A 27,047-nucleotide genomic window follows, 5' to 3' on the forward strand; every position below is an offset into this window, starting at 1 on the left:
AGAAGTATAAAACAGTTCACCAGTGGCTCTTTGGACCCTCAATGGTTTCAAGTAACCTTCAGTAAAACATCACAAAGTACCACCAGGTTTTGTGAAAATAGTTATAAAATCTAATTGCAGTTATTAGCAGTTTTCTGTTTTTCTGAAATAATTTCCTTCAATTTCCACAACCAAACGACACTAAAAGTACTAGTAGACTATTTTTTTATTTACTTTTTTTTTTTAATGCAGTTTGTCTGGGCGTTGTGTGGCTCAGTGGGTAGAGTGCGCACCATGTGTAGAGACTATTGTCCTCAATGCAGTTGTCCTAGGTTCGATTCCTGGTCTCAAGCCAATTGTTACATGTGTTGCCTTCCTCTCTCCTCCCTATTTAATGAAAAAGATCAACCTCCACCTCCATTTAACTTCTTTTCAGCAAAGACGTTTTACACACAGTGCTTTGCTGTGTTTTATGATTTTCTTTATTTTCAGATCTATAAAAAGAAATAAATGATGCCTTCTTAAAATGAAACATCTTCTTTAGCAGATGCGCATCTAAAAATAATAAATTGTCTATTGTTAGAAGGTGATACAACATTAAATGAGTTTCATTAAATGAAGCAACAATGTCTCTAACCCTTAAGTAAAATCCCATGCAAACAATTGCCTCAGCGGGTTATGTTCCTCTGTTTCTGACGTCAGTTAGTCCATTTTTTATGTGATGTTTCTAAGATCAACAATACAGATGAAACACCACCAGGCTTCGCAAGTGAAATGAACCACTGAGGAAAGAAAAACAAAGGAGAATGAAAACAGGATGTCTACCAAGCATGCTGAGTACCAGTAAAGATATGTCACTTAACTAGTTGCTCAGGATGAGTTTTCACAGCAAACTCTGTGAGGTTACCAGAGCATCTGGACAACACAGTCACAGTGGCCTCTGAGCAAAGTTTACACACAATGGCCTTGTGTATTAGATGACACACAACACACACACACAGACACAGACACACACAGAGTCAGAGCTATGATGTTGAACTCTGCAACCTGAATTTAATAGTTAAGGTGCACCTGCCTGTTTGCACCTGTCAGCAGGTTGTTGTTTTTTTTCCTGGCACGTTGCAGAAGTGGAGCTGGATTTGCAGACGTTCGCCTGATACAGACAAAGCTCATTGTTTGCTTGGTGACATCTGTAATTCCTGAGGTGATGTTGACAACCTGCTCACTGATTCTGTGCCTCTGATAAGGCACGTGGCAAAACAAAAAGACAAAAGCAACACACATGCCTTCATAATTATGTTATTTATTTCAACACGACAGACTGGTGAGTGGATCAGAGCTGAATTACAAACTTGCTGTTTGTATTTGTAGACTACCTACTTCTATCTCTAGTTTCACTTCTGTATGACAACACCAACATTTTCCCCTCCTCCAATGTAGAAATGCACACACTTCTTCATGAAACCACCTGAAAGTCCAGACCCATCGCTGAAGGTCAGAATCTGTTCCTGACGTTGGTTCAACAGCCAGTGTGCAGCTGAAGGCCGTTGGCGCCAACCCTGAGGCAAACACAACTGCTAAATTCCTTTCCACAATCCAGACCATGAGGAAGAGAGCTGTACTAGGAGCAACTCAGCGTGAAGGTTCAGACTGAACGTTGACAGGTAATAATTAGGAGAAAGCTAATACAACTTGTTCAACCTTGGCGGGGTGAAGTGGCTAAGTGTGTTCTCTCTACAATGCAGAGAACTTTAAGCAGGAGGAAAGACAACAGAGTAAGTCTGTTGGTTTTTTTTTGGCTAGATTAGATTATTTCATGACTGTTGTTTTACCTGCAGGTAAAGCCCCAGCACATTGCTGTTTGTATCACAGCATATCAATCTCTGTAATGTAGCCTGATATGCTAGCAGTGGTAGCTAGCAGTGTTGCTCATTTTAAACCCCGCAGCTCCTAACTTTGTCCTATAAAACAACCTGACAGCCACCACTAATCGATCGCCAACAATAAGCTAACATCCACATTTTTCCTGGTGTTGGTGTAGGAGTGTTTCTGGGCACAGCTGCGGTAAAGTAGCTAGCCTTGGTAGCTAACTGTGTGTAGGGTGTGGTCATTATTTCCACCAGAAACACATAGTTTGGATTTTGAAAAGGATTAGCATCAATGCTAAGAGCATTTTCTCCATTCATCTCTCCAAACGTCACTTTCTTAGCTGTTTATTTTATTCTCATCTTATTTTATTTTATTTTATTATCTTTTGTAAAATGAAAAAGGCATCATAAATAAAACATACTATTATTATTATTTTTTATTTCTGACTGCAGTCAATTCAGTTATTATCCTGAAATAGCATTAATGTTGTCATAACTCGTTTCTTCAGAGTTGTTGTGCATGATGATGCTTTGGGAAGGAGCAATCTCCAGTAGCAGTCAGTCTCGCAATGAATCTGTAGAGGCCTCTGACTGAAGGCTGTTAATGGGACAGTCTCATGACTGTCAGCTAACAGCCCAATGTCTGGATCAGAGAAAACATATTCCACAGTAACATGTCCTGGATGACTCCATCAGTTGTTAGCAAGAACTGCTAATCCACCTCATTTGCTTTTGCCACTTTTTAAGTCTGTCTGGCCATTAGGTTATAAAGCCGGGCAGAGAGACGTTGGAGTCGGGGCTATAAGATGGCTTGAACTTCCTCCTTCTCCCTCTGCATCCATAAAGCCTCCTCCTCAACTCCTCTGGGGTCGTAGTTCAGGTGTCAGTTTGAGCTTTTTTGAAATGCTAATCAGCTCCTCCTAGCTGTAAAAACAATGTCTTGTCAGCATTGTTGCACATCATGGCAGAAAGTAAAACAATAAGAGCAAAAATCCTGCCAGCTGCACAGAATCCAAAAGCAGAGGGATTAAAAAAAAGCAACGGTTTAACCAAAGAAAGGTTTTTTTCAAGACAAAAGTCTTGGAAAAAAAAAAAAAAAAAAACTAATCAGAAATTACGCAACAGAGCCACCATTCTAAAAAAAAACTTACAACAGAAAACTGTTGCCAAAAAAAACAGTTTTTTGGCAACACAATATGGTTGATTAAAATCATGTGAAATGTCACATTGATATCCAGGTAAATGCTGCTGCAATATTACGGAGGCAATATTTACAATGAGCCAAGAATCCAATCCCATTGATCAGTGTAATTAAGGCTGGGACTGGGCTGGACGTCTGCTGCAAGGTAAGTAGAGGGTGGAGCCCGACTTCCTCCAACAGATGATCCGCCTTGTAAACAATAACACACGTCAGAACGTTTTAGATCTGTAGCAATAAAGTTAATGAAGCAGCTAAATAGGCTGATATACAAAATCAGAGGCCATTTCTGAGGTCATCAAGGTGAAGCACTAATTATATTATTAAAGGTGTAAAAGTTGACATTATTCATGTAGGAATGTTTGTCCTCCATTCACATGCACAAATCATCAAGACATATGAATAAGGTGATTGTTGTAGTAGTGAAAAAAAATCCTTTTAAAACGCTGATACTCATCCAAATACAGACATATTTTAGGTATGTTTTCGCTCTAGTGGTTTTGTTCATTTTTATTAACAAGGACTTTTGAAAACTCAAAACACCAATCAAATGAGTGCTGCAGTTTTATCAACACAGAGTAGCAGGCATAGAGAGAACTACTGTAGGGACACATCAGTGCAACACCATTAGGGACAATATTTTAATCATTCATAGCCCTGATGTAACTGATCTAGCGACTGCTGAGTGCCTGCAGAGTGGATGGTTTGAGGAGAACCAACGATTATGATGTTATTATACACAAAGCTGCTCCTAGCATGCTGGGACGATGACAGAAAACACTTTGGCAGGTTGGTTTGTAAAGTGGATGACAATACCTGCTTTTTGATTCAAAAATATTTTTATTCATGGCCTCAAACTTGTTGATCCTCATCAACTGTCCTGGAAGTGTTTCTTTCACCAGTGGTGGGCAGACTTTGGCTAATCTGCTAATGTGCTAACAGCTGAGCTAATTTTTCAGTTAGGGTTAAGTTAGCTGTTTGGCTAACTTTAAAAAACATTTAGCAAACCTAGCTTCCCCTCAATGAATTAAGCACCATATCACTTTTCTGCTTTGTTATCTTTCTGTTGAATAAATGTTGACATTCAAGTTCTTGTCATTGACTGTTAAGAAATCTTTTAGTAGTTACATGTTTATGTTTATGCTCATACGTGCTTTCTGACTAAATCAATCAATCAGTCAATTAGGCAAAATCAGTAGTAACGTTAGCAACACTCTCTAACCATAAAACTGGAACCATGAGTGAAAGATGTGTTCCAATCACTTCCTGAAACGTAATCGACCTTATTGAGGTCGATTTACAATGTTGTAACACATGTTGTGCCATTAATACACAATAATTATCAACGTGGCTGAAAATAAAACTTTAACTTATGCTAAATACCATGTTGGTGTGATGCTTCAACGTTAGCAAAACTAATGTAATTGGTAAATGTTTTACGGTTAGTGCAAATAACGCTTTAGCTAGCAGAGCCCACCGCTGATTTCTACCACAGAGGACGTTAGCTTTCAGTGCTTTGCTTCATCAAAGATAACTTTGGAGGATCTTCAGAGTTAACAGGATTATCATTAGCCTTTCAAGAAGTGGCAAGAGAACAACCATTGTTAAGAAGGACATAAAAAGTCCTGCCCACAGAATCCCACGAGTCTCATCAGACATGCGGCAACATAAGGAACAGTTAAAGCCATAACGTTGAAACGTTTACCTAAGATACAAGAGGCAGAAAACTGCTGTTGGTCTATCACATCACTATCCAAACAAAACACAATAAAGTTTGTGGTTCCAGATGCGAATTAGCTTTAATTAAGTCTTGTGCAACAGTTGGTCCTAACACTGTGTGTGGGACAATGTAATGAGTTGGGAAGGATGTGATTCATGTGTTTACCATCAGAGCTGGTGAGTGTATTGAGAGACTAAGGTGTGTGTGTGTGTGTGTGTGTGTGCGTGCGTGCGTGCGTGTGTGTGGTTTGAATGTCTGTGACCCCGGATGAGGTCTGGGCCTTACTGTGGAATTTGCCTGCACTGCATTACTGGAATAACCCTCAGCCTGTCCTGGCTTCATGGATGGAAGACAGATCTTTTTTTCCCATAGGTGTCACAATCATATCTATCACCACAAGGATTGTTGTTGACTTCATTAGGTTTCCAAACAACCGCCTGTTGACAGATCATGGCGTGCCAAGACGTTTCACACCGTAGAAATAGAGTGGGCCGCTGGGGGGGGGTGTAACGACCTTTTGACCTGTGGCATTTTAAGGCTTAGCGCATACAAAGAAGAAGGGTTCATGCAGTTCCTAAGCTTCGGTAGGCAGATTGGTCAACAACAACCTGTTTTTCCTGATCTCTCAGTGATCACTACCAGTGTTTTCCACAATGCCTGCTCTGACGGGCATCAAACCAAACCTCTACGCTAGAAATCCAGACTTTGCATATCACATCGGCTGAAAATGACCTGACTCTGTAGTCAACACAAACGTTTGCGACTTTATGAGGAGCCTTCAAAGCACTTTCATACCATCCAGGCTTAGTTTATCATTATTCAGTCACATCCCTGTGTTGTAAAAAAGAAAAATTAAAAAATCATCTTACCGAAGATCTGGAGCCCAAGGAGACCCAATGAGAATCTGTAGAGCAGAGATGTCATCCTCCTTTGGCGTTACTGCTAACTGTGCACAAGCCGGGACGCCGTCAGCACAGCTGTGTAGCTCATCGGTCCACGTATAGGATCCGAAATTAGTGGGCAGCCGTCATGCCTCCCGGTGAGTGATCATCCTCAAGAATGGTCTACTCTGGGAAGATCCTGGTCCTGGTCCAAAGAGCCGTGGTCCTCGGGGTAGAGTGTGGTAGGGATTCTGTCCAGGAGTGACGTTAAGCCATCAGGTCGGTCGTGTGGTGAAAGAAGGTGCTGCCTTTGCCCGATCGGATACACCTGTTTGCGCTCTGCCTCTCTCTCCCTCCCTCCTTCTCTCTGCTTCTCACACACACACACTGAAAAACTCGCTTTTCTGGTTCAGTGAAGGCATCATGACAGTTATTTTCTCGTCTTTACTTGCTCGGCTCAGAGGAGAGGCAGGTGAATAATCATGCCCGAGAAAACCTGTTTGAACCTCGTCCCAATGACACAGAGCGCGAATCATAACAGCCAGACTGAGACCGAAACTGGAGGGGCCTCCTCCCTCTGGAGGAAACCAATGACCCCTTTAAGTTGAAGAGGTATAATCCTAAACGTAAAAGGCCACAATAGCCTGTAACCGAGAAGAAAGGCATAAACTAACCTGCCCACATTAAGTGTTTTTATTCTCACCGTAATGGTTGAAAGCTAAAGAAGGTAATCTCCCTGTCCACGTTCTGAATAAGTAGGGCAATATTCTCTGGTATATTTAAGTTGACAAAACCACAAACTCAACGGACGTCTATTTATGTCATTGTGGTGAAGAGCAGCCTCTGAGTTGCTCTTCACCACAGTAATAATGTTTAATGTTTAGCTTCATAAAATTCTGACTTTCCTTATTAGGGTAGATATCACCTAAAGTTGCTTCAATCTGAATATTTTGACCTGAACGTGGAGTTCCTCAGGGATTGGTGCGTGGGCCAGTTCCTTTTCGTTACACATTTTGCTTTTTGGGGGGCTGGTGCTCCGGTGACAACTTACTAACCGCCAGCTGCCTTGCGAGTGTGAGATTTCTTTTTATATTCACAGCCTGAACATTAGGTATATGTATATATTTCAAATCAATAAGCACATGCCCTCTGATGCAGATGTTTAAAAGTGTTCAGCGCTCTACAGGTCGGTTTCTCTAACAGTCAACGGAACCAAGTACAGCAATGCAACAGCACAGAATGCGACCGTGAGAAAAATCATCTCTACTTCTGCATGTAGTCACTGATAGATGACAGAAATTATTTCAAGAGAGTCTGTCTGTACAACATAATTTTTTTAAATTTGCTATTTTTTGTTATGTCATTGACTCAGTTGTTCCACATAAAGGCTGTCGATTAAAACTGAAGGTGTTAACTTCTATTTATATGACACTGAAAACTAAAACTCACTGGGTGATGTACCGTCTGAACTCGGAGTGACAGTAAATATCACAAATAGATTTGCAAATGAGATGTTTTGGCAGCTTTCGCCGTATTCTATGTATAATGTATTGATTTTTAAGGATGGGGTAAATCGGAAAAATCTTTCTGTACAAGAAATGTCTATTAGAGACTATTTGCAGGGTTGCAGATATTTATCTTAAGCACTCGTAAAATGTAAGGGAATAATTATCATGACTCAGTTTAAAACAGTTTAGTTCTCAAACTGTAAATTTAATATGTATCTTTTAGATGAATCAACTATTAAAAACTACAAATGAACTGATAAAACAGTTGTTTGTGTTAGTTAAACACAAAGTCAACTCCTTAAATCTGCACTCAGATCCTAATTTTCAGCTTTGATTTTGAAATGGGCTTTTATTTTGAAAGCAGTCGCCAGGTGTTTTTCAGGTTTAGGATGAAGCTGACACTTCCTCTGTAAAGTTCAAAACACGCTGGGCGCTTCAGAAATCTCACTGAAAGAAAATGTTTTTCTTTTTTTGGGGGGGAAAAAAAAAGCTGCAAATAACACTTCCTTTTCCTTGCGTTTTTAAATCTGGGTTGCTATGACAACTTAAAGTTTAAACACAGAATTTTGAGGCGCTCTACTTGACGTTTCCAACTTAGAACTCCAGATATTTTAACATCATATCTATATATATCAGACCAAAGCTAAAGCTATGTCCATATTTAATCTCATTTATATGAAAAGCCCCTGGCAGGAAATGATTGTTTTCAGAAATTTGTGATAAAGACAGATTGAAAATTAAAAAGTTCTGACTGAGGGTTAAATAAAGAGACAGAGGCGCCGTATTTCTAAAAGAGAAGTTCTTTAATATGAAAGTGCGTGGAAAATGAAGTCTCAGCTTCAGAAAGGTGAAGGAGATGCCATCACTGCCACCCGGTGGTGTGATGGAAATACTGCTCAGTAAGATTACACGTCTTTCATATGTCCCCCCCCCTTATAGTTCTCTTACCCCCAAATTATGGCGTGCAAAAATGAAACAATAATTAGTACAAATACAAGGAAAGCGTATGCAATTTGTCAAATTTACAAAAATAGTAAAGAATGAAATTTCCATCAGCGCGTTTTCCTCCTGAAATCTTCGCAAAATATAAAACCTCTCATTGCAATCCTATTTGTTTGTTTTCACACTGAAGCGTTTCCATGCATCTTCAGGACATCAGCAGTCAAAATAAAAATGTTAAATATGTGCTAGAGAACAGGAAGAGTATCTCCTACAGAGAGCTGCTTCACTTCTTCTTTTCTATCTCTTCCTCCTCAACTTCTGCTCGATTCAACAAAAGCAAAATGGGGAAACGAGCGCTGGTATAAAAAAGCAGAGTGTGAATGTGTCATATTTAAATACAAAGAAAAACCCCACGACAGTACGCTGCAGCCGGGTGAGATCACTTCTTCATGCCGATGGTTTCGTATGTGTCCGGCTTGTGAGGAGTCAGACCCTGAAGGAGGGGAGAGAGGAGGAAATATATTTATATACATATGAATAGAGTGAAGCTTCAGCTTAACGCGGCGCGGTTCTCTGAAACTCACCGTGTAGATGCCCTCTTCCACATTCTGACAGGAAAAAAGATGAGGAAGAGATTAGAGACAAAATAGTCATTGCGACACACACAAAAAACGAGAAATAAACGGGAACTGGAACAGTGGCTCAAACCAACAATTCAAGTTTTTAAGCAAAAACCAAACAGAAGCAGAGCTCTGTCCTAAATTGACACGCAGCTCTTGTTCTCAGAGACCTGAGCTGAAAGCTGGACAGGATGTTGACTTTATTCTCCTCTAACCAGCAGGCTGCTCAGTGGTCACAGCCACTGCAGAGTGGAGACTCGGTATTAGTACAACTCACCACAAAACAAACACCTTCACACTGCCTAACACACACACACACGCACACGGTTGATGTATGTAGACACGCTGTATGTGCTCATTTCCTTCTGCACGTCCAAACCCTCAGCCTCAGCATGTGTCCACTGAGGTTAGCCTCAACAGAAACTCAAGCTTCTTTTTCGTCGACTGGAACGCCGCTTTGTGCTGCAGCGCGATGCATTCCACACACACGGTTCACACAGCGGCTCCCGTTTTAGTCGAGCGGTCGCTCTCACCTGCTTTGACGTTCCTTTTCCACCGCTGGCCTCTCTGGCGTTGTAGATCTGTCAACAATGTGCAGAGAAAAACATAAACTTCCGAAGCAGCAGGTAGATTCATTTGCAGTAAATAGATGATGTTATAGAGATAAAAAAAAATTTAATAAAATATATCTACACTGACGAGCAAAAGCGTATACTTCCAACTCTAAGCCTTCATTGAGATTTTATATGTTAGATGAAACACAAAGTACAGCCCAATTATGGAGTGACAAGAAAATATTTTTCACAAATAAAAATGGGGAGAATTGTGTTTTATACTCAGTTTAAATATATATATGTATATATATATTTATAATATAGATTTTCAGCCATGCAGGGAACATTGCATTTAGGGGGGGGGAAAAAATCCACTTCTACGTGTGTCAAACTGCAAACAGAACTTTATTAAAATGAATTTATTTTAATAAGCTTCTGGACTGCCCTCCATCTAGACATATTGCTTTAAACCTGTCTAGAAAATGTGTTGGTTTTTTTTACCTTCAGTTTGCTCATTAATATTCTCCTTTAGGTGTTACATTTCTTCTATGGTGGGAACTTTTCTGCTAATGTGCTAGCAACGGAGCTAATTTTCCTGGCTAACTTTTGCGTTTTTTCAAAAAATTCAAACATACAGGAACAACCTTTTTTTTAAAAAAAAAATAAAAATAAGATATAAACACAATGTCTAAGAGTATCATAAAACATGTAAATGTCAAAATTAAATTGTTGTGTTGTAGTCCTTCAAGGCTAAATATAGGCTGAATTTAAGTTTAGTATTAGCTTCTGTTAAATACTGTGTTGGTGTAGCACATTAGCATTAGCTTCTGCCTCATATGTTGGTATAGCACTTCAGTGTTATCTTCTGCTAAATATCATGTCGGTATAATGCTTTAGCATTAGCTGCTGTAATGTTTATGATTACTGTTAACTTTAGTTAGTGGTTCCCTTCCCTGAACTTCATGTTATTGACACAGGCGTGAAAAATAGATCTATGTGTGTAGATGGGATTTCTCTTGCATACTTAACTTGGTAGCGTTTTGTTACACTAAGGGTTTGTCTAACATTAATGAGAAAGATTTGTGTGGGTGCGAACCTTCACCCTGCAGTAGAGCGCGGTCAGGATGATGCCGTACAGGAAGAGGATCCCATCCAGGACGTAGCAGATTTCTGGCTCCGAGAGAGCAGCTGGAGGACGAGACGACAGCAGGACGTTAGAAGAAGAAAGTCTGCTGCGTACACACAGGACTTCCGCTTTTACACACCGTGTGTGACAGTAACTGGCCTCTGTGATAATGACAGGGGCGCCGCCAGGAATCTTGGGCCCCATAACAAAAAATGAAATTGCCCCCTCACCCCCCTTTGCGCAGCTGCTGTTACAATTTCTTGAGTCTATCTGACCCATCAAAAGTGTCACAATTTTAAAGGCTTGCAACGGCCTTGTTTTCTTTGGTCCTCTACTGATACTAGCACAATATTTACTGCTCGTGAATTTTACATGAAACAGTCTGTGTACAGTTTGCAAGTAGGTTGCTTACATTTTTTCTATTAGTTTTAGTTTACTGAAATGTCAACAGTCAGAGACAACGTGCAAAACATACATAAAGCAATCTAGACTTCTCAAAATAGTTGCATTTTATTCAAGCTGCATTATAGAACTTTAATAAAAAAATATGTTTTCTCCATATTTGTTCAAACTGTCACCATGTCGTGACAGTTTGTTATGAGACAGATCATCTGTGAAAACAATCAATCTCCTCCTGCTCCTTGAACTACTCTTGCTGGCTAAAGTAATGCAACATTCTGGCCAAAAACAACCAATCAGAACCGAGAGGAGGGTCTTAGCGCTGTCAATCAACCTCATTCACTCACTGCTAAATGTGCTAATGGTGGAAAAACAACTTATCATTATTGGTAGCTACAGCATAGCACAAAGCAAGGGGAAGAAGGATGAGCAGCAACATGAGATTGTGATTGACAGCAGTAAAACTCTCCTGTCTGATTGGTTGTTTCCAGATAGTACTGGGAGAAAGCAGATGAAATGCATTTTTCACAGATTATTTCTTTACCATACTGTCACAATATAATGACAATTTTGACAAATATGTAAAAAATATATTTTTTTATAAATACTGCAGCTTTAATTTCACGTAGCAGAGGACGGGTCAGGAGGGACGTGAGTTAGAGCTGCTGCTGAGTCACTCATCTGTTGATACGTGTGATAAAAAGTACAGGAACAAGTTAAATATATGAATATATTGGTAATTTGTTTCCTTCCTTCATACAATGCTAGTGAAATGGAGGCAAACAGTCTGTAGCTGAGCTAATTGTGCTAAATGGTTGATAATCTCACACAGTCTACTCCCCTCTGGGTTACAAATGGACACTCTTGTTTTTTTTCTCTCTCTAGTTCTCTATTTTTTTTGAAAACCTGACTTTATTATTTTTCTTAGCAGCAAAGAAAAACAAGCAGTTAGCAGTTCTTGTCTTCCACTGTCTGCTGCTGAACACCGTCACCCTAACCCAAGCAGGAACCAACCATTTCATGCAGATCCAGGGAGGTTTAGTGCAAACATGGACGTCTGCTTTTTGGTCTGGGAACATTTGATTTTTACTGCTAAAAACTATTTTAGAAAACACAATATGATTAATTTTGTAACTGAGAGGGCCCCAATTATTTTTTTTTATTTCTACGAAAAAATAAATAAATAAAAATAAGTAAATTGAAGGAGGGCCCCCTGTCAGTCCGGGGCCTTTGGAATTGTCATAACGTTTTCCCCGATACGGCGCCCCTGGATAATGATGATGACGTTAGTGTGGAGTAATTTACAAAACTACCTTATTAGGCAACAGCCTAAATGTTTGTACCATTGTGGATTGTGAAAGGTCCACAATGGTACAATGGCGGCCATAACAACGTCACAAACAGCGCGAGGCTGTTTGGAATATCTAACCTAATGGGAACACAGAGAATATGAATGAACTGCTAGATTTATGCTATATAGGCTTTTTCAAACAACATACAGAAGACTGTATAGTTACGCACATTTAATGAAAATACCTTAGCTTTAGACTACAGTTTGTTGTAGTTTCATCTCACACCCAGAAATGTTTTGTGAAGTTTGATTTTTGCCCCACAGAACATGGTGCGGTCAGCCTTGTCCCGCACAGTTCGAATCGTGTTCTCATGCTTCTCCTTTTGAGTCTAAATGCAGCGACGACGGGTCATTAGGGTTAAATGCTTACATGGTTTCAGGATGTAATGAAGCTTTTTGTTCATTAGATCAGTTCCAAACAGTAATCTGTCTTTTGGAGCTGTGGCTTCTTCCTCTCTGAGCGTTTCAGCCGATTCGTTTTACTGCGGATGACGATGCAAACCAGTTTCAGACGCCATCTTCACAACTTGTTTTTATTGATCCAGGTTCACACCATACTTATATTTCGTGTGAAATTACGTTTTTCTCTTTAGCACAAAAACCTTTTACTTCCTGACTGGTTCGATGGCGGGCCAATCCTGTGCTGTTTTATACTTTTATAGAATTGTTTGGGGGTGCTGTGGTGGCGCAGGGACAAAGCATGACCCACGTTGAGGCCTTAGTCCTTGTAGCGGTGGTCGTAGGTTCGATTCCCGGCCTGGCGACATTTGCCGCATGTCTTCCCCCTCTCTGACCCGTTTCCTGTCAAACTACTTTCAAATAAAGGCCACTAGAGCCAACCAAACCTTTAAAAAAAGAATTGTTTGAACAGATTAACATCCTGGCCGAGGTCATCTGGAAAGGTCACCAATTGTAGAAAACAAACATCTACAACATGGCTAATTAGCTATGTTGTAGATGTTAGCTAATTAGCTAACAGAAATAATCTTCATTGTCGTAACTGACCTAGGAAATAAAAGTTTGTCGTGATTAACTTTTTTTTTTTTTTTTACAGTAAAGTCCCAACTGGATTTCAGATCCTGGCAGATTTGTTTTGTAATGAAAGGAGAGAGAAGAACCGAAACAATCCGCCCTGACGCTGCAGGGCAGCCAAACCCACCACTTATTTGCCTTTGCTGTCAGGACCAGATACGTAAAATACTAAATAAATAAACCACACAAAAGACTAATACTAATGTACAGTATCTGAAAGGTGCGTCTGATGCTCTGTAGGAGCCAACATGACAGTTGGCGGTAGATTGAATAGTTCCTCAGGCTCCGTATCAGAGGATATGCAGTGTACAATACAATAACTGTTGAACGTTAGGATGAGAATATGACTTTAGATATATTGTCCTGAATACGTGTTTTTGCATTACGTCCATAATAACCATGTCTGACTGTGAGTTTTCTACACAAACAATAAAAAATAAAATAGCCTTTAATTCTACTAAACTGTTAGATTGTCTTTTTGACAACAACTTGGTTGGTAATAAATAATTATTAAGTATAGAACAAGAATGCAGAGTACGTATGCTGGAAAATAATCTAACGTTAGAGATGAAACAATCTGGCTGACCACAATTCCTGGTTTTTGCGGAGCGATTTTCTGATCAACCAGAACCGCTGCTGTGAAAACCGGATTATTTCAATCACTGGCTGATTGATTCTATTTACTGCGGTCTGAGTCATTCTCATATACAGTATATGTATATTGATACTGAACACACTCATCTGTTGACAACAAATTTGAAATGTATAGAGTCACATTTCAACCATTTTAATTTGCTTTCCAATGAGGCTCGATTGTCAGTAGCTTCTATAAAGGACTTTCAGCAAATGTTAAACTTTTCATTAAGCTCACATTTCTATATTGAAAATGTTTTTTATTGGTTTGAAGTAATATTTTAGTATTAAATGTGTTTTCATCAGCTGCAAGCGGAATGAACAGAAGTTAAGGCCGTATGAACCATCGATCTAGTCCTGGAAATAAACAAACTTTTTAATAATATTCTAATTTATTGAAAGGGCCTGCAGGTAGACAGGCGAAACTCTGCTGTGATAATAGTTAGAAATCCTTCAGGGGATCTCAGCATTTTTTAAAAATTTTTTATGCTTGTCAAAGATAAAGGAAAAAAAAAACACACCAACAAAACCCAAATGAAAAATAAATGTTCAAATATATTTTGAATATAGCAATAAAATATGCTACACAGCCTAATGGCGATGTAGCAGAATGTGCCGTTTAAATATACCTAAAGTACAACAATGATTAGCTGGACTGATAATTTGTTGAAATGTCTGAACTGAGCAAAATTGATCAGATTGGATTGATCTGTTAAAGATATCGTCCATCTAACACAGACGATATCTATGTTTTCCTGTGACATATCGTCACAGACAATATCTAAAACATATTGTTTTAGATATACCTAAAACATATATCAATATATCTATATCGATATATATATAAAACATATATTTTAGATATGTGTAACAATATCTAAAACATAGATATCATTTTAGATATTGCTAAAATATTTTAAATGGAAAAACATATTTTTGCCATTACTAACAGTAATATGAAGCCTTTGCAGTAGTTGTTGCGTTCTTTGAAGCGAACACTGATGTTATGAATTTCAGCTGAAATGGTCACAGGTTTTTACATAAATCCGTCCATCTTCTCACTTGACTCGCTGGCAGTGAAAATGTCGCCTCTTTCCACAGAATGTTTACTTTAACTAGACCTTCTGCTTCCTTTATATATTCAGTGTGAGATGAGCATCTCACCCTCTTCTGATGGGCCAAATAAAACCTCACAGTTCTGAGCTGAACATCCTCAGTTTAACGCTTCATAAATGCATAAATAACAGAAAACCAGCCATCCTTCCTGACTGAACTAAAGTGGCAGCTCATCCACCTCAGAGCTACAGTCTGTTTTGTTTTTTTTATTATTAATCCAGAAGCTACAGTATGAGAAGACGCTCTGCTGCTTCCTTCCCACTTTCTTTCTTCTCTATTGAAATCCAGGAAGTGGAGCACTTCCCTACAGCCGTGGGCCACATGATGGACGTCCACAAGTGACTCACTTCCAGTCGCACTCCTCTTGCTTTCAGTCACAGCTACAGCCGTCAGGACGGAGCTGCGTTTGGTGACGGCGCCGATAAAACCGACGTCGGCTTCAGCGACGCGCTGCTGATGTGGCCCTTCCTTTTCTAACATCGCTGCCTTCAGAGGAAACAACCGGCACCTAAAATAGTCCCACAATAATGTGTGACTAACACCTGAACACGCATCCCAACAAATTCACAACTTTTGCCACGAAGCAGCGTGTTGGCGTTTTGGTTTTGATCAGACTGGAAAAATGGGTAAATAGAATTAAAAAAAATAATAAAATAAGTCAACACGATTTCAATTTTGAAAAGATTTTATAAAGCGTCAGAGAGGAGTTTGTCTCTCATCGTGGCATAGAGCTATTAAACAAAATAACATTTAAAATAGGCCAAGAGCTGTGGTTTGGAATTTAAAAAAAGATTTTTCAGTTCTGACAGGTTTGGGGCTTTTATGTACTTTTTATTCTCTTATTTTATTGATTTTTTTTTATTTTTAATGTGATCTGGTCTTGAAGTCTGCAGTAAAATCTAAACACATCTAACGTTCAGATTACTTACTGTGTCTGAGGAACCATTTTAAATCTACAGAACTAATCTTATCGATCCGCCGACATTTTACTTCACTATCATGAGGAAACATGCAGGAAGTGTAGAAATGTGAAAATATGATAAGATAACTGATATTTCAAACTAAACTGACTTTATATGTAATGGTTTTATCGCAATTCATTAAAATCGACGCATTTCATGTTTTCTTCTAGTGTTTGTGGCCGACTATAAACATGTTGACACAAAATGCTGATCAGCTTTTTTTTTGTTCTGGGTTTATTGGTTTTACTTCTCGAAAACTGACATAAACGGAACAAGTTGAGCTTTTTGATCCCAATAAAAGAAAAAATGTGGAGATAAATATGCAGTAAGATTGCAGTGAGATGAAGTTATTAATCTGTCAGGATGTGGATGAAATGAATGAGTTGAGCTCTGATGGGGGGTTTTTTCTGCTGGTTTTACAGTCAGCACCGTTAAGTTTCCTTTTCACAGGAACTGCGAAGTCCGCTGCATCCACCGAGCGCAACGGGTCCGAATGTCACCAGAACCTCCCAGATTATCTACCAGCCTAAATTAAACAGACACGCTTAAAAAAAAAAAGACTAAAATATGTGATCTGCTTCTAGAGCTTGTTTCCGTCTGATGTGTCTTCCTCTGTTAACCAGAGCTCAGTCGCTCAATCTAACACACACACACATCAAAGAGGTCAGCGCTCCGAACTCACCGACTCTGCCGAAACACATCCAGAGAGGGACGGCGGCCAGCAGTTGACTCTCGGCCTTCGCTCCCATGGTGACGGGCTGAAACGCGGCTGAAACACGGACTGGAACAGCAGCAGCAGCAGCAGCAGATGCTGGGCGATGCTTTCCTCTGTCTATCTCGGCGCTCGGGTGTTGCGTACCTCACAGCTACGAGGGGAAGTTGTGGTCTGAGCACGAAGTCCATTTCTCTCAGATCTCATCAGACCACTCCCCCCCTCCTCCCCTTCCCACCCCAGTTAGAAAACACCAACCCAGAGGAAAAGAAGCCCCAGCTGAGACTGTTGGGTTTGACACAACCTAAACTCTGAAGTGTGAGGAAACAAAACGGCGTTCAGACAGGAAGAACGAGGAGATAAAAGGTTTATTAAGTTGATTTAAGTATTATACATGTGTGATTTGGAGGGCGACCGGATCCAACAGAAAGCAAGACGCACAAATGTTCATCAGCAGCGTTTAACGGTCAACCTCCCCGAACACGATGTCCTGAGTTCCTGAGGGGAGAAAACAGAGAGAGAGAGAGAAAAACGGGGCTGAGAGGTGAAACTTTATGACCGCTTCTGCTTTTCTAACGATGAAAACAACCCGGTTCTCACCGATAATGGCCACCACGTCTGCCAACATGTGACCTTGGGCCATTTTATCCAGACCGGCCTAGACAGAAGCACACGTTAATATCTGCACCAACAGCGCCCTCTACGCCTCCAGAGCTGCTTTAACAACTTTTTTTTTTCTATTTTATTATTATTCATGACTAAACTGCCTGAAGTCTCTCCACTAACTGCACTAATAGTTTGTTTATGCAAACCATTAGTGAAAAGACAGTTTTGCCCTAAAAGAAACAAGTTAAACATGCTAAGCTGCTTCATGTAGCCGTCAGCTAAAAGTGATTCAAAATCATTTGAGGAAAAGTCAGGAGCTGAAAGCAGCCTGGAGGACAAGCGGTTAAATATTCTAAATTATTGATCAGGAGGCGTTTTCATTTGATTCTGCATAATGTTGTACGCACCAAGTGAGCGAATCCCGGAGCTTTGATCTTACAGCGGTACGGCCTGCTGGAGCCGTCTGATACTAGATACACACCAAACTCCCCCTGCAACACACACACACACACACACACACACACACACACACACACACACACAGTTAACACACCGCACCGGTTGGAAATAAACGGTGGTTAGAGTGTTGTCTGTGCTGAACTGCTGACAGGTAGAATGTTGAGTATAGTTAAAGAAAAAACAGAAAAGGAGGAGTCAATTATTACGTATAATGTGGATATAATGGAAATTCAACCAGAGCTACAATACAACAGTTCAGACCAAACCAGCGGAGCACTGATTGCAGTTTTCTGATCTTTAAAAGGCCTGATTTGGGATAAGATCAGTTTCACATGAAGGTATTTTTTTCTCAGCAATCAAAACGATTTTAAGAAATTGACCGATCTCAGATTTCCCAAATAATAAAAAAAAATTGTTCCAATTTATCAGAGCACATTGAGATCAGACCACATTTGTGTGTTAGAATGGCTCAGTCAAAGTCCAAACCTGAATCCATTTGAAAACTCCTCTTCACATAATCTCTTCATCTAGTCTAGCGCTAATTTTGTATGCATGGCTAGTATTCACATAACTAGGGTTAAAAAGATGCCGTTTCAGGGTCGAATATACAGGCACGCCACACTTTTCAGATTTTTAACAGTTTTTAAAACCATTCATTTACTTTCGCTTCATAATAATCCCATGCCATCTATTGCTTTATCACATAAAATCCCAATATAATACGCGTTTCGTGGCGTTAACTTGAGAAGAGCTGGAAGTCAAAGCGGTGATGGAGAGGTCAGCAACAGTAACACACACTTTAACGTTAAACACACCGAGACTGTGTATTTTAGCAGTTCCATTACCAACTAGAGACCAATTATTAATAGTTATAAGTCATTTGCGAGGGTATTTAAAAATAATTCAAGACACTGTGATTAATGAAGACTGTAGACTCTCTAAAAACATAACTGCCGACTAATATTAGTGCTTTATTGGGTTTTTGCTACTAATCAAAGTGAAGAGTAAATGGATACACAGAAAACCACTATTCACTCTGTTCATGGTTCAGTACTCAGGGATTTTTCTGTGGAATGCAACTTCCAAGAATATTTTGGAATAATCTCTGAAATACTCCAAAGGACAAAGGAAGCTGAAACCTGGTTAAAGTGTTCCCATGGTGACCATGTGAGGCTTTAGTCACCACAGTCTATTAGCATCATAATTAGCATGGAGAATGTTGGTTTAGAACTTAGAAAATCAAGAAAAAGTGAAATAAAACACAACCTAAACGTGACCCAGCACGAGGGGCCTCACCTTCGGAGCCTCTACAGCCGTGTATGTGGCCCCTGGGGGCACCTGGTAGCCCTCAGTGTAGAGCTTGAAATGATGGATCAGAGACTCCATGGACGTCTGAGAGGAACAGAGGGAAAACACAAACAGTTGCATCCCTGAAGCTTCGTTCTGCTTCTTAAGGTGAGTTTAACGGCAAAACTGATCAAAACTCTGATCAGGAATCCAAACAGATCCATCTGCTCTGCCTACCTTCATCTCAGACCTCTTAGGTGGAGCCACCTTGGCGTCATCCACCTTTATCTCCCCCTCCGGCATCTTGTTGAGGGCCTGCAGCATGATTCTGAGGGACTGCCTCATCTCCTCCACCCGGCACAGATACCTGCACACAAACACACGAAAACACATAGAAAAAATAAAATTAAAAAAATCAGGAGCTTATTACGAGTAATATTTCCCTCCACATCAATTTATCCTCCCAATAACTGAAGGGAATTTAAGAGTTCTAGTTCTTTTCCTTTTTCTAGACTTTAGTTCATCATTTTTCTGGTTTTGGGATGATTAATTCCTCTGGTTTTTGATGCTGTGCAGCTTGAAGATGTTTTGTTTCCACTATTTCTTTTTTCGATATGTGATTATAATGCATTACCATGGCAACAAGGTGTTGCTTTTACAACTGGGAGTGTCTGATAAGCATCTAAAAAGCTCAAATAATGTCTGAACTGCAAGCTCAAAACCCCAAAGAAAAGGAGGAAGTTCAAATCATCGATCAGAATGGCTAAAGGATCAGATGCCCTACTCCAACATCTCTATGCTTGTCTTTCTAACAGGAGGAAGGAGCAGCAAAAGCAAACAAGATGGATTAGAAGTGATGGTGCTGCCTGGAAAGTCGTCTTCTTTAGATTCCTTGTGTCACCATCCACTATGAGGACACGAGTTTCGACAACATTTCATTTCTCATTGGGAATTAATCAAATGTTTTTGATGTCAAATTAAACTGAAAACAAGCAAACATAAACCAGCATAAAATTGTTCTTTACCTGTCGTAGCAATCTCCGCTGGATCCGATTGGAACGTCAAACTCCACTTCGTCGTATTTGTCGTACGGCTGGGACTTCCTCAGGTCCCACTTGATTCCCGACCCGCGCAGCATCACTCCGCTGGTGAAGACACGACATGAAGGCGTCAGCCACCCATAAAGCTGCAGAGTCCTGACTTTAATCAGAGGCTTACCTGAAGCCGTAGTTGAGGGCGTCCTCATGGCTGACCACCCCGATGTTCACAGTACGGTTCTTCCAGATCCGATTGTTGGTCAACATCTGGGCAGACAGAAGCCAACACGGCCCTGCTGTCAGCTCCCTCTGCTCTACAGCTGATAATCAACATTTACTTGTTCAGATTTGGGTTACCTCTTCCACTTCATCAATCCTCAGGGAGAAATTCTTGCACCACTCATAGATGTCATCCATGAGGCCGAGGGGCAAATCCTGCAACACACGAACCTCATGAACCCAGCTTCGTCGTGATGCATCACTGACTCTAGAGAAAGAAACGAGGGTCCTGTCCGCACCTGATGGACGCCACCTGGTCTGACGTACGCTGCGTGCATCCTGGCTCCGGACACTCGCTCGTAAAACTCAAACATCTGGGAGACGACAAGCATGTTTTCAGGTTCATTACCAACCCAGACGAGGCCGTCTTGTTGCATTAACACCGCGCTACACAGCCAGGCATGTTGCTGACCTTCTCTCTCTCCTCAAACATCCAGAAGAAGGGCGTCATGGCGCCGATGTCCAGCGCGTGCGTGGTGACGGCCATGATGTGGTTCAGGATCCGAGTCAGCTCTCCGTACAGAACTGCAAACACGGCAGATTGGAACGAATCAGTTTGATTATTTACCTCCGGAACAAAGTTATCAACACATTAAACGTTAGCTGAGTTTCCGTTGACCGTATAGTAGCGCAATTTGTGTGTGAACACATAAAAAGAGCACCTCTGATCCACTGGGCCCGAGGCGGAGCCTGGATGTTCAGCAGCTTTTCCACAGCCAGAGAGTAGCACTGCTCGTTGCACATCATGGACACATAATCCAGACGGTCAAAGTACGGCAGAGCCTGAAGGACAAGGGAAGAAATCGCTAGGAAATATTGATCTAAATGGGAGAGAAATAACCCCTTGTTTGCATTTGTTCTTACATCCTTATGTCAGAAACAAACCCCTGTTGGTCCGTACCTGCAGGTAGGTTTTATACTCAATGAGCTTTTCGGTGCCGCGATGAAGCAGGCCGATGTGTGGGTCGCACTTCTTCACCGACTCTCCGCTCAGCTCCATCACCAGGCGCAGCACGCCGTGAGCGGCCGGGTGCTGGGGCCCGAAGTTGATGGTCAGGTTGGACACGTCCTTCTCTGCGGGGGGATCTTTGTCTGGAAGGAGACAAGGGAAGCGGTTCAGGAGTGATGTAGAGGAGGAGAAGAGCAGGCAACAAAAAGGCGGGCTGCTTCGTACCGTTCCATGGGGGAACTTTCCAGTTCTTGTTGAATTCGGTGGGATACATCACCACCCCCGCATACTGATCCATCCACTCCACATCTGGCTGCCACTGCTTCTGCCTGGAACCCAAATGGAACAGGATTTCTCAACACCAAGTAAAAACAAGAGGAGCCCCAGGATGGAGCCTAGGGGCACCCGCACAGCAAGACGAATAAAGGTTGTTTTCTTTTTTTTTTTTTTTGTAAGGTTGTGTGAACATTTTGTAGTAACAAATATAATAAAAAATGTGCTATATTTCAGTTGTTTAAAAAAATACATATATTCTAGAGACATTGTAATAATCACCCAAAACATTTCAAAGGATATTTTACCCTTTATTACATGTTATTAATATTATTATTTTTAATTAATTTAGTGCAGTGAATCACAGAGATCTTGCTCAACCAACATTTGTCAGGTTGTGGTAGTTTGTGACGCTGTGAGAAACAGGGTTCAAGCTCTGAGACTGGAAATAAAAAGCAGAAGAAAAGTTAATCTTTTCACGTTTTATGTTTGTTTTGAGGCGGTGATGCTGTAATTAGAGTCGTCCTGATCCAATATTGATATCGGAAATCAGTCGGTTATCCGATAATTTAAATAAAAAAAAGTATCGGATTTTATCGGCTTGATATCAGCATACTGTTTAAAGCACTGCGCTCCAGGATTTAGTCTGCCCCAGCATTTCTATCTAGCAGGAAATACGAAAGGTCAAGGTAATGTCAAGATATATCTGTATCTATTTTGTACACGTGTGAAACCCCCAAATATAACATTTAGCCACAATATTTAATTAAACCACAGCTGTTTTCACTTTACGTCATATAATATGGTGACACAAGTCCTGAGTAATGTGTTTATCTCGCCTTGACTATATACTCAAACGAAAGCAAGCCGGGGCCATTCTTATGGCTAAAACACACTAATATTAATACTGAGGGGATAGTTGCATAATTACAGAAGAAGCTAGAAAGAAAAACTTTGAAGGGAAATGCAGTTTGTCTGAGATAAACAGTAGAACTAAGCTTTAATGCATCCGTGTATGTATGTTTCGCTGTTATAGTACCTCGCTTAAACGCGTACTTATCGTTCAGAGTGAGTGGATTTGACAGGTGTTTTTGTTTTACAGAGAAACCTTGTTAGCATCATGTTAGCATTAGCCTTCCAGTCTGTGCATAGAAGCAGCGGAACAAAGCTCATATATCCCGGTGTTTCCTTCTCACCATACCTGTTCTGCAGTAGCAAACAGCCAGGGCTCAGTAAGCTCTTGTTCAGTAATACATTATTTGAAGGACGTCCTCCCAGCCTGGAGAGCGACCTCAACATCGTCGCCGCCATCTTGGCTGTTAAACAACTAGCCATCTCTCTTCTTTAGTTGTTTCCGAGGCTTCAGCAAGGGGTTTAGAGCGTTACCGCCCCCTGTCGGCGTAAATAATACATGGCTACATAATTTAAGACAGTGGTGTCCAAACTTTTTTGCGGTAAGGGCCAAAATTGTGATTTTTTATTTTACTTTATCTGCTCAATAATGACCTACAAATTTGAAGATTTTATTGAAAATAATAAAACTGTCGGAAAATTGTAAATTATAAAGATAATTTAAAAATATATATTATTCAATTCAGTCCAAAAATATTTTTTTGATCCCTTAGGGAAATTAAATGTTGTTGTAACGCATATTACTTTGAAATTCTGTAAAGTCTCTGACAAAAGCCACTGCGATGGTATAAACACATGTATTTGTTCTGCTTAAAAAAAAGTGTTTGCACATCAGTTTTGTGTAACTGATGTACAACTGATGAACTGACTGATAGCAGATAAAAACATAAAATATCAGGAAAAGAAAACAAAAAAAACATTGCAGTGGTATTATAAACCACTGCAATGTGGTTTATAATACAACATTGTTATGACCATTAGTTTCTAGCTGTAATAACTGAAGCTGTGTGCTGGCTCTTGATGGTTCTCCTTTAGGTCCAAAAATCCTTACTTCAGTTTTGTTTCTACTTAGCGGAGAAAGTTATGGCGCATCCATGGACCAATTTCTTCTATGCATCTGCTCAATGTTTGAGCTGATTCAGTCATTGTAGGGTAGGGTTGTGTATCATGCTAACTTATCTTATTATTTTTTGTTATAATCTCAGCTAGTGGGAGCATTTAAATATTAAAAAAAGAGGAGCCCCAGGTTTAAACCTTGGGGTATCCCGCATGTGATTTTTGCCAACTACAATGAAAAGTATTGACACACATCATAATCTTGTACCTGGATTTGTATAGAATGACATATTCAGATTGATTTCATAATAAATCCAGTAATCTATTAAAAATATTAATGGTTACATGCCACTTTCAGAAATTAAATATATATGTATAAATGTTTGTTGCAAACATGTTGAACATTTTAATATAAAAAAAGCAAGCCACTACTCAAATGTTTTATTCATAAGCTGCAGATTTATAACTGAGTCTTTTTGACTCAGTTTTTTTTCTTCTCCTTTTTGGAGAGGAAAGGAGACAAAAAAAACAAACACACACACAAGCCTTTCTTAAAAAACAGTGCTTTTATTTATGTAATACTGTGGAAAAATAATTACATACCATTTTTAAAAAATATTGAGGATAATGAAATTAAAAAATGAGAGTTTGATAATGTTTGTCGTACATCTTTTTGAACAGCTGTCTTCTGCTACCAACAGTACGATAAGATAAACATTGGATTCTCCTAAATTCAAAGACACGATAATACAGGTTACAGTCCTACCAGAGGTATAAAAGTACTGGAACGGCTTGGTGAGAAATGATATGGACGTATACTGAGACACACACACGCACGCTCATTCACGCTTCTATACAAACACACTGTACAAATGGAAGTGTGCAACCCCAGCCCCCAACCACACACACACACACACTCTCGTGCTCACACGCTTTAATACATGTCAATACTGCGGACAAGCCTTCATTAAAACCTCTCTCCTTCGGCCAGATTTGGCAAACAATGAGGAATGATTCAAAAATGGAAAATGCATGACACGCTCCCCCATAAGGCCACTCCAAACCCCATCATCCCCCCCGTCTGCACCAGGCTTTGTGGTTAAAAAAAACAAAAAAAACAGCGATGTCTCCACCGACAGGAGGAGCGTCTACTGCATACACGTGGTCCGGAGGAACACGAACGTTTGGCACAAGGTTTTCCTTTTTTTTTTCTTTTTTTTTTAACAACGGGAAAGTGGGGTGGGGGCGTGGGGTTCAGGTTCCAGCCGCTGGGGCAGCTCTTCCCTCGGTTTCCGCCGTTTGGTCCGTAACATCGTACACGATTAACATACATGTTTTACGCTGAAAAAAATAATTCTGTAATGTTTAAAAAATAGAATACAAAGCTCTAGTCTGGTGTGCAAATAAACAGAAGACGCAACAGAGATATAGTTGAGAGGATGAATACAGTGGACGAAGTGCAACATGATGGACGACCACCCTCCCTCCCCCCACTACCCTCCAACAGGGCCCGACCGCACTGTACACACGGGCTCTCTGGGACACTACTGTTTATGTGCTCTATGATCACTGAATAAGACAACCAGCTAAAAGAAAATTAAAAATGGCGGCCAGACGTGGCTCCCACTGGCCAAGGTTTCTCCCCCTCAGCTTTACAACGTCAGTTCGGAACAGGGTGGGGGCTCCTTGGATCTGCAAGTTCTCGTCTTCTCTCGGCCTGATTGTGACTTGCGCTGTCCGCTCTCACAGAGCTAGCGTCTACGTACATTGGGAGTGAGGGAAATCAGAGTTTCCCGTCCCTGTCTCTTTAAAACATCCTTCATTTTCACCCTGTGTTCTCTCCCTCTCTCTCTTCGGCATGATTTCAGGATTTGTGCCTGTGTGTATGTGTGTGGGCGTGCACACGTGTGTGTCTATGTGTGTTTGTGTCCAGTAGGACATGTACATTTATGGGTGTATGTGTATGTTTTTCGGTGCGACTCTATTTATAAGATGCCTCTTTATGCTCCGCTAACACTGTGAGGGTGGGAGGGGGCAGAAGGGGTCCGGTGTGTCTCACTCTCACACGTGAGTCTGCATCCGTTGTGTGTGTCGGCTGTGAGAGTAGTCAGAGTGCTGCGAGGTGTATGAGAAGCGGGTGGAGCTGCCGTACTTCCCCAACCCAGTCTCTGATCCGGAGGGAGCCGGGCCACCGGGGCTGACCCCGACCCCCGGGCTTGGCACCCCGGACCCCACACCGTACATCTCGTAGGAGGGGCCGGCCTCCAGAGGGGCCAGGCTAGAAGGTGCGAAGCCCATGCGGTAGGTCTGGTAGTGTGAAGGGTAGCCGTAGTTATCGTAGGCCAGCTGGGAAGTGGAGTCCAGGAGGCTACAGTCACCAGGGAAGTCAGTGGCCGCTGGGGCGGGATTGGCGGGGGGCTGCTGGCTTTGACCCCCGCGGGTGAACGTGTTGAACTGGGCATAGCTGATGTGAGACAGTCTGGAAGGCGGCCGGGGGTCGTAGCAGGCTTGCGGGCGTCCGGGGGAGGTGAGAGGTCCTGGGGGGACGGGGGCTCCTCCGCTGGCGGTGGCTCCAGAGCCCCCGGTGCTGCTACTGATGGAGGCCGCACCGCCTGGCGTTCCTGCAGGGGAGCGGTAGTCGGAGTAGTGCAAGGTGGAACGGGACCCAGGGTGGACTTCGTCCTGGGTAGAAGCTCGCACGTTGTAGTATCCGTTAGTGGGGTCCTGCAGAGGCAGGTGGAAACAGATGGGAGAAGGATTAAGATGATTTCAAATAAATTCTGAGTGTAAGTGTTTTCAGACTTTACTATCAGGTGTGGAAACACCTGATTGGAGTGCAGAACAGAAACATTTGTTACAATTCCAGCTGCTGTGGTTCTCTTTGTCTCTGCTCTGAGTCAAACCAACCAAACTCTTTGAGAAACCTGTTCCACTCTTCGCCTGTGGTGGCGCTGCAGCAAGAACCACTGAAGGAAACGACACAAAACCAGAAAGCCCTATAGCCTGGCCTTTAGAATTTAACTGGAAAAATAATTTAGGGGGCTCTAACTGTGTTAAAACTTTCAAACTTTCAAAGTTAGCTAAAGAAAAAACAAAGAATTTGCTCTTTTATTAGTGAATTAGCAGACGTGTGCCCACCACCGTTAAAATGAAGACTTTTCAATACTCATCTAAATATGTAGAAGTTTGTTTTATTAACTGGACAAAATCTTACGTCTGAGGTGTGTGAACACTTTTGCAACCTGAAATTAGTAGAAACTCCAAATATAAAAGGATATGACATATTTAAACAAAAATGCAGAAGTTTTCTGAAATACTTCTGTAAATATGTATTTACAAGTGAATAATTTCACTTATAAATACATATCAAGTTGTGCCATTAAGCTACGTAATGTGCATATGACTTCCAGCAACACTATCAGATATTCTCAGAAGAGGAATACCAAAAGAGAAAGAGTTCAGTTCATCTTCTTTTATCGTTTTACTTGCCACACATTCTCTGTGGAGGACAGCCTGGGTATCAGTGTTTTTTTTTGGAATTTGGCTTTATGCTTTGTGGAGATCACAATATCCTTGACAGCTATTCTC

General features: G+C 41.0%; 4 protein-coding genes across 9 annotated transcripts in view; all 4 read right to left on the reverse strand.

The window, feature by feature from the left end:
* The window catches only part of LOC114157697 (nectin-4-like), a 38,889-nt gene extending 14,417 nt beyond the window's left edge, over positions 1–24,472 (reverse strand). For all 3 annotated transcript variants that reach the window (XM_028038828.1, XM_028038829.1, XM_028038827.1), the window contains exons 1-2: positions 24,360–24,472; positions 5,635–6,033 (exon numbers count right to left, since the gene is read on the reverse strand). In XM_028038828.1, coding sequence (XP_027894629.1) covers positions 5,635–5,689 — 55 coding nt within the window. In that variant the 5' untranslated portion in view covers positions 5,690–6,033; positions 24,360–24,472. The remainder of the gene's footprint in view (positions 1–5,634; positions 6,034–24,359) is intronic.
* On the reverse strand, positions 7,937–16,785 carry fcer1g (Fc epsilon receptor IgFc epsilon receptor Ig). Of its 2 annotated transcripts, none has more exons than XM_028038832.1 (5): positions 16,572–16,785; positions 10,373–10,458; positions 9,250–9,297; positions 8,681–8,704; positions 7,937–8,589 (listed from the first exon to the last, which is right to left on the reverse strand). In XM_028038832.1, the coding sequence occupies exons 1-5, from the start codon at positions 16,636–16,638 to the stop codon at positions 8,536–8,538; spliced, it is 279 nt and encodes a 92-aa protein (XP_027894633.1). In that variant the 5' UTR covers positions 16,639–16,785; the 3' UTR covers positions 7,937–8,535. The 2 variants fall into 2 exon arrangements, with proteins under 2 accessions (XP_027894633.1, XP_027894632.1); XM_028038831.1 differs by having other exon boundaries at positions 10,367–10,458; positions 16,572–16,782.
* On the reverse strand, positions 16,951–22,845 carry ndufs2 (NADH:ubiquinone oxidoreductase core subunit S2). Its single transcript, XM_028038830.1, has 14 exons — positions 22,693–22,845; positions 21,444–21,547; positions 21,171–21,361; positions 20,932–21,052; positions 20,682–20,794; positions 20,509–20,583; positions 20,348–20,425; positions 20,172–20,257; positions 19,979–20,098; positions 19,191–19,320; positions 18,963–19,058; positions 17,615–17,698; positions 17,202–17,259; positions 16,951–17,099 (listed from the first exon to the last, which is right to left on the reverse strand). Exons 1-14 carry the CDS (start codon positions 22,824–22,826, stop codon positions 17,062–17,064), a joined length of 1,428 nt encoding a protein of 475 aa, XP_027894631.1. The 5' UTR covers positions 22,827–22,845; the 3' UTR covers positions 16,951–17,061.
* The window catches only part of kirrel1a (kirre like nephrin family adhesion molecule 1a), a 45,558-nt gene continuing 42,517 nt past the window's right edge, over positions 24,007–27,047 (reverse strand). For all 3 annotated transcript variants that reach the window (XM_028038824.1, XM_028038825.1, XM_028038823.1), the window contains exon 15: positions 24,007–26,183. In XM_028038824.1, coding sequence (XP_027894625.1) covers positions 25,521–26,183 — 663 coding nt within the window. In that variant the 3' untranslated portion in view covers positions 24,007–25,520. The remainder of the gene's footprint in view (positions 26,184–27,047) is intronic.

The sequence above is a fragment of the Xiphophorus couchianus genome, chromosome 14 (genome assembly GCF_001444195.1).
Source record: "Xiphophorus couchianus chromosome 14, X_couchianus-1.0, whole genome shotgun sequence".
NCBI lineage: Eukaryota > Metazoa > Chordata > Actinopteri > Cyprinodontiformes > Poeciliidae > Xiphophorus > Xiphophorus couchianus.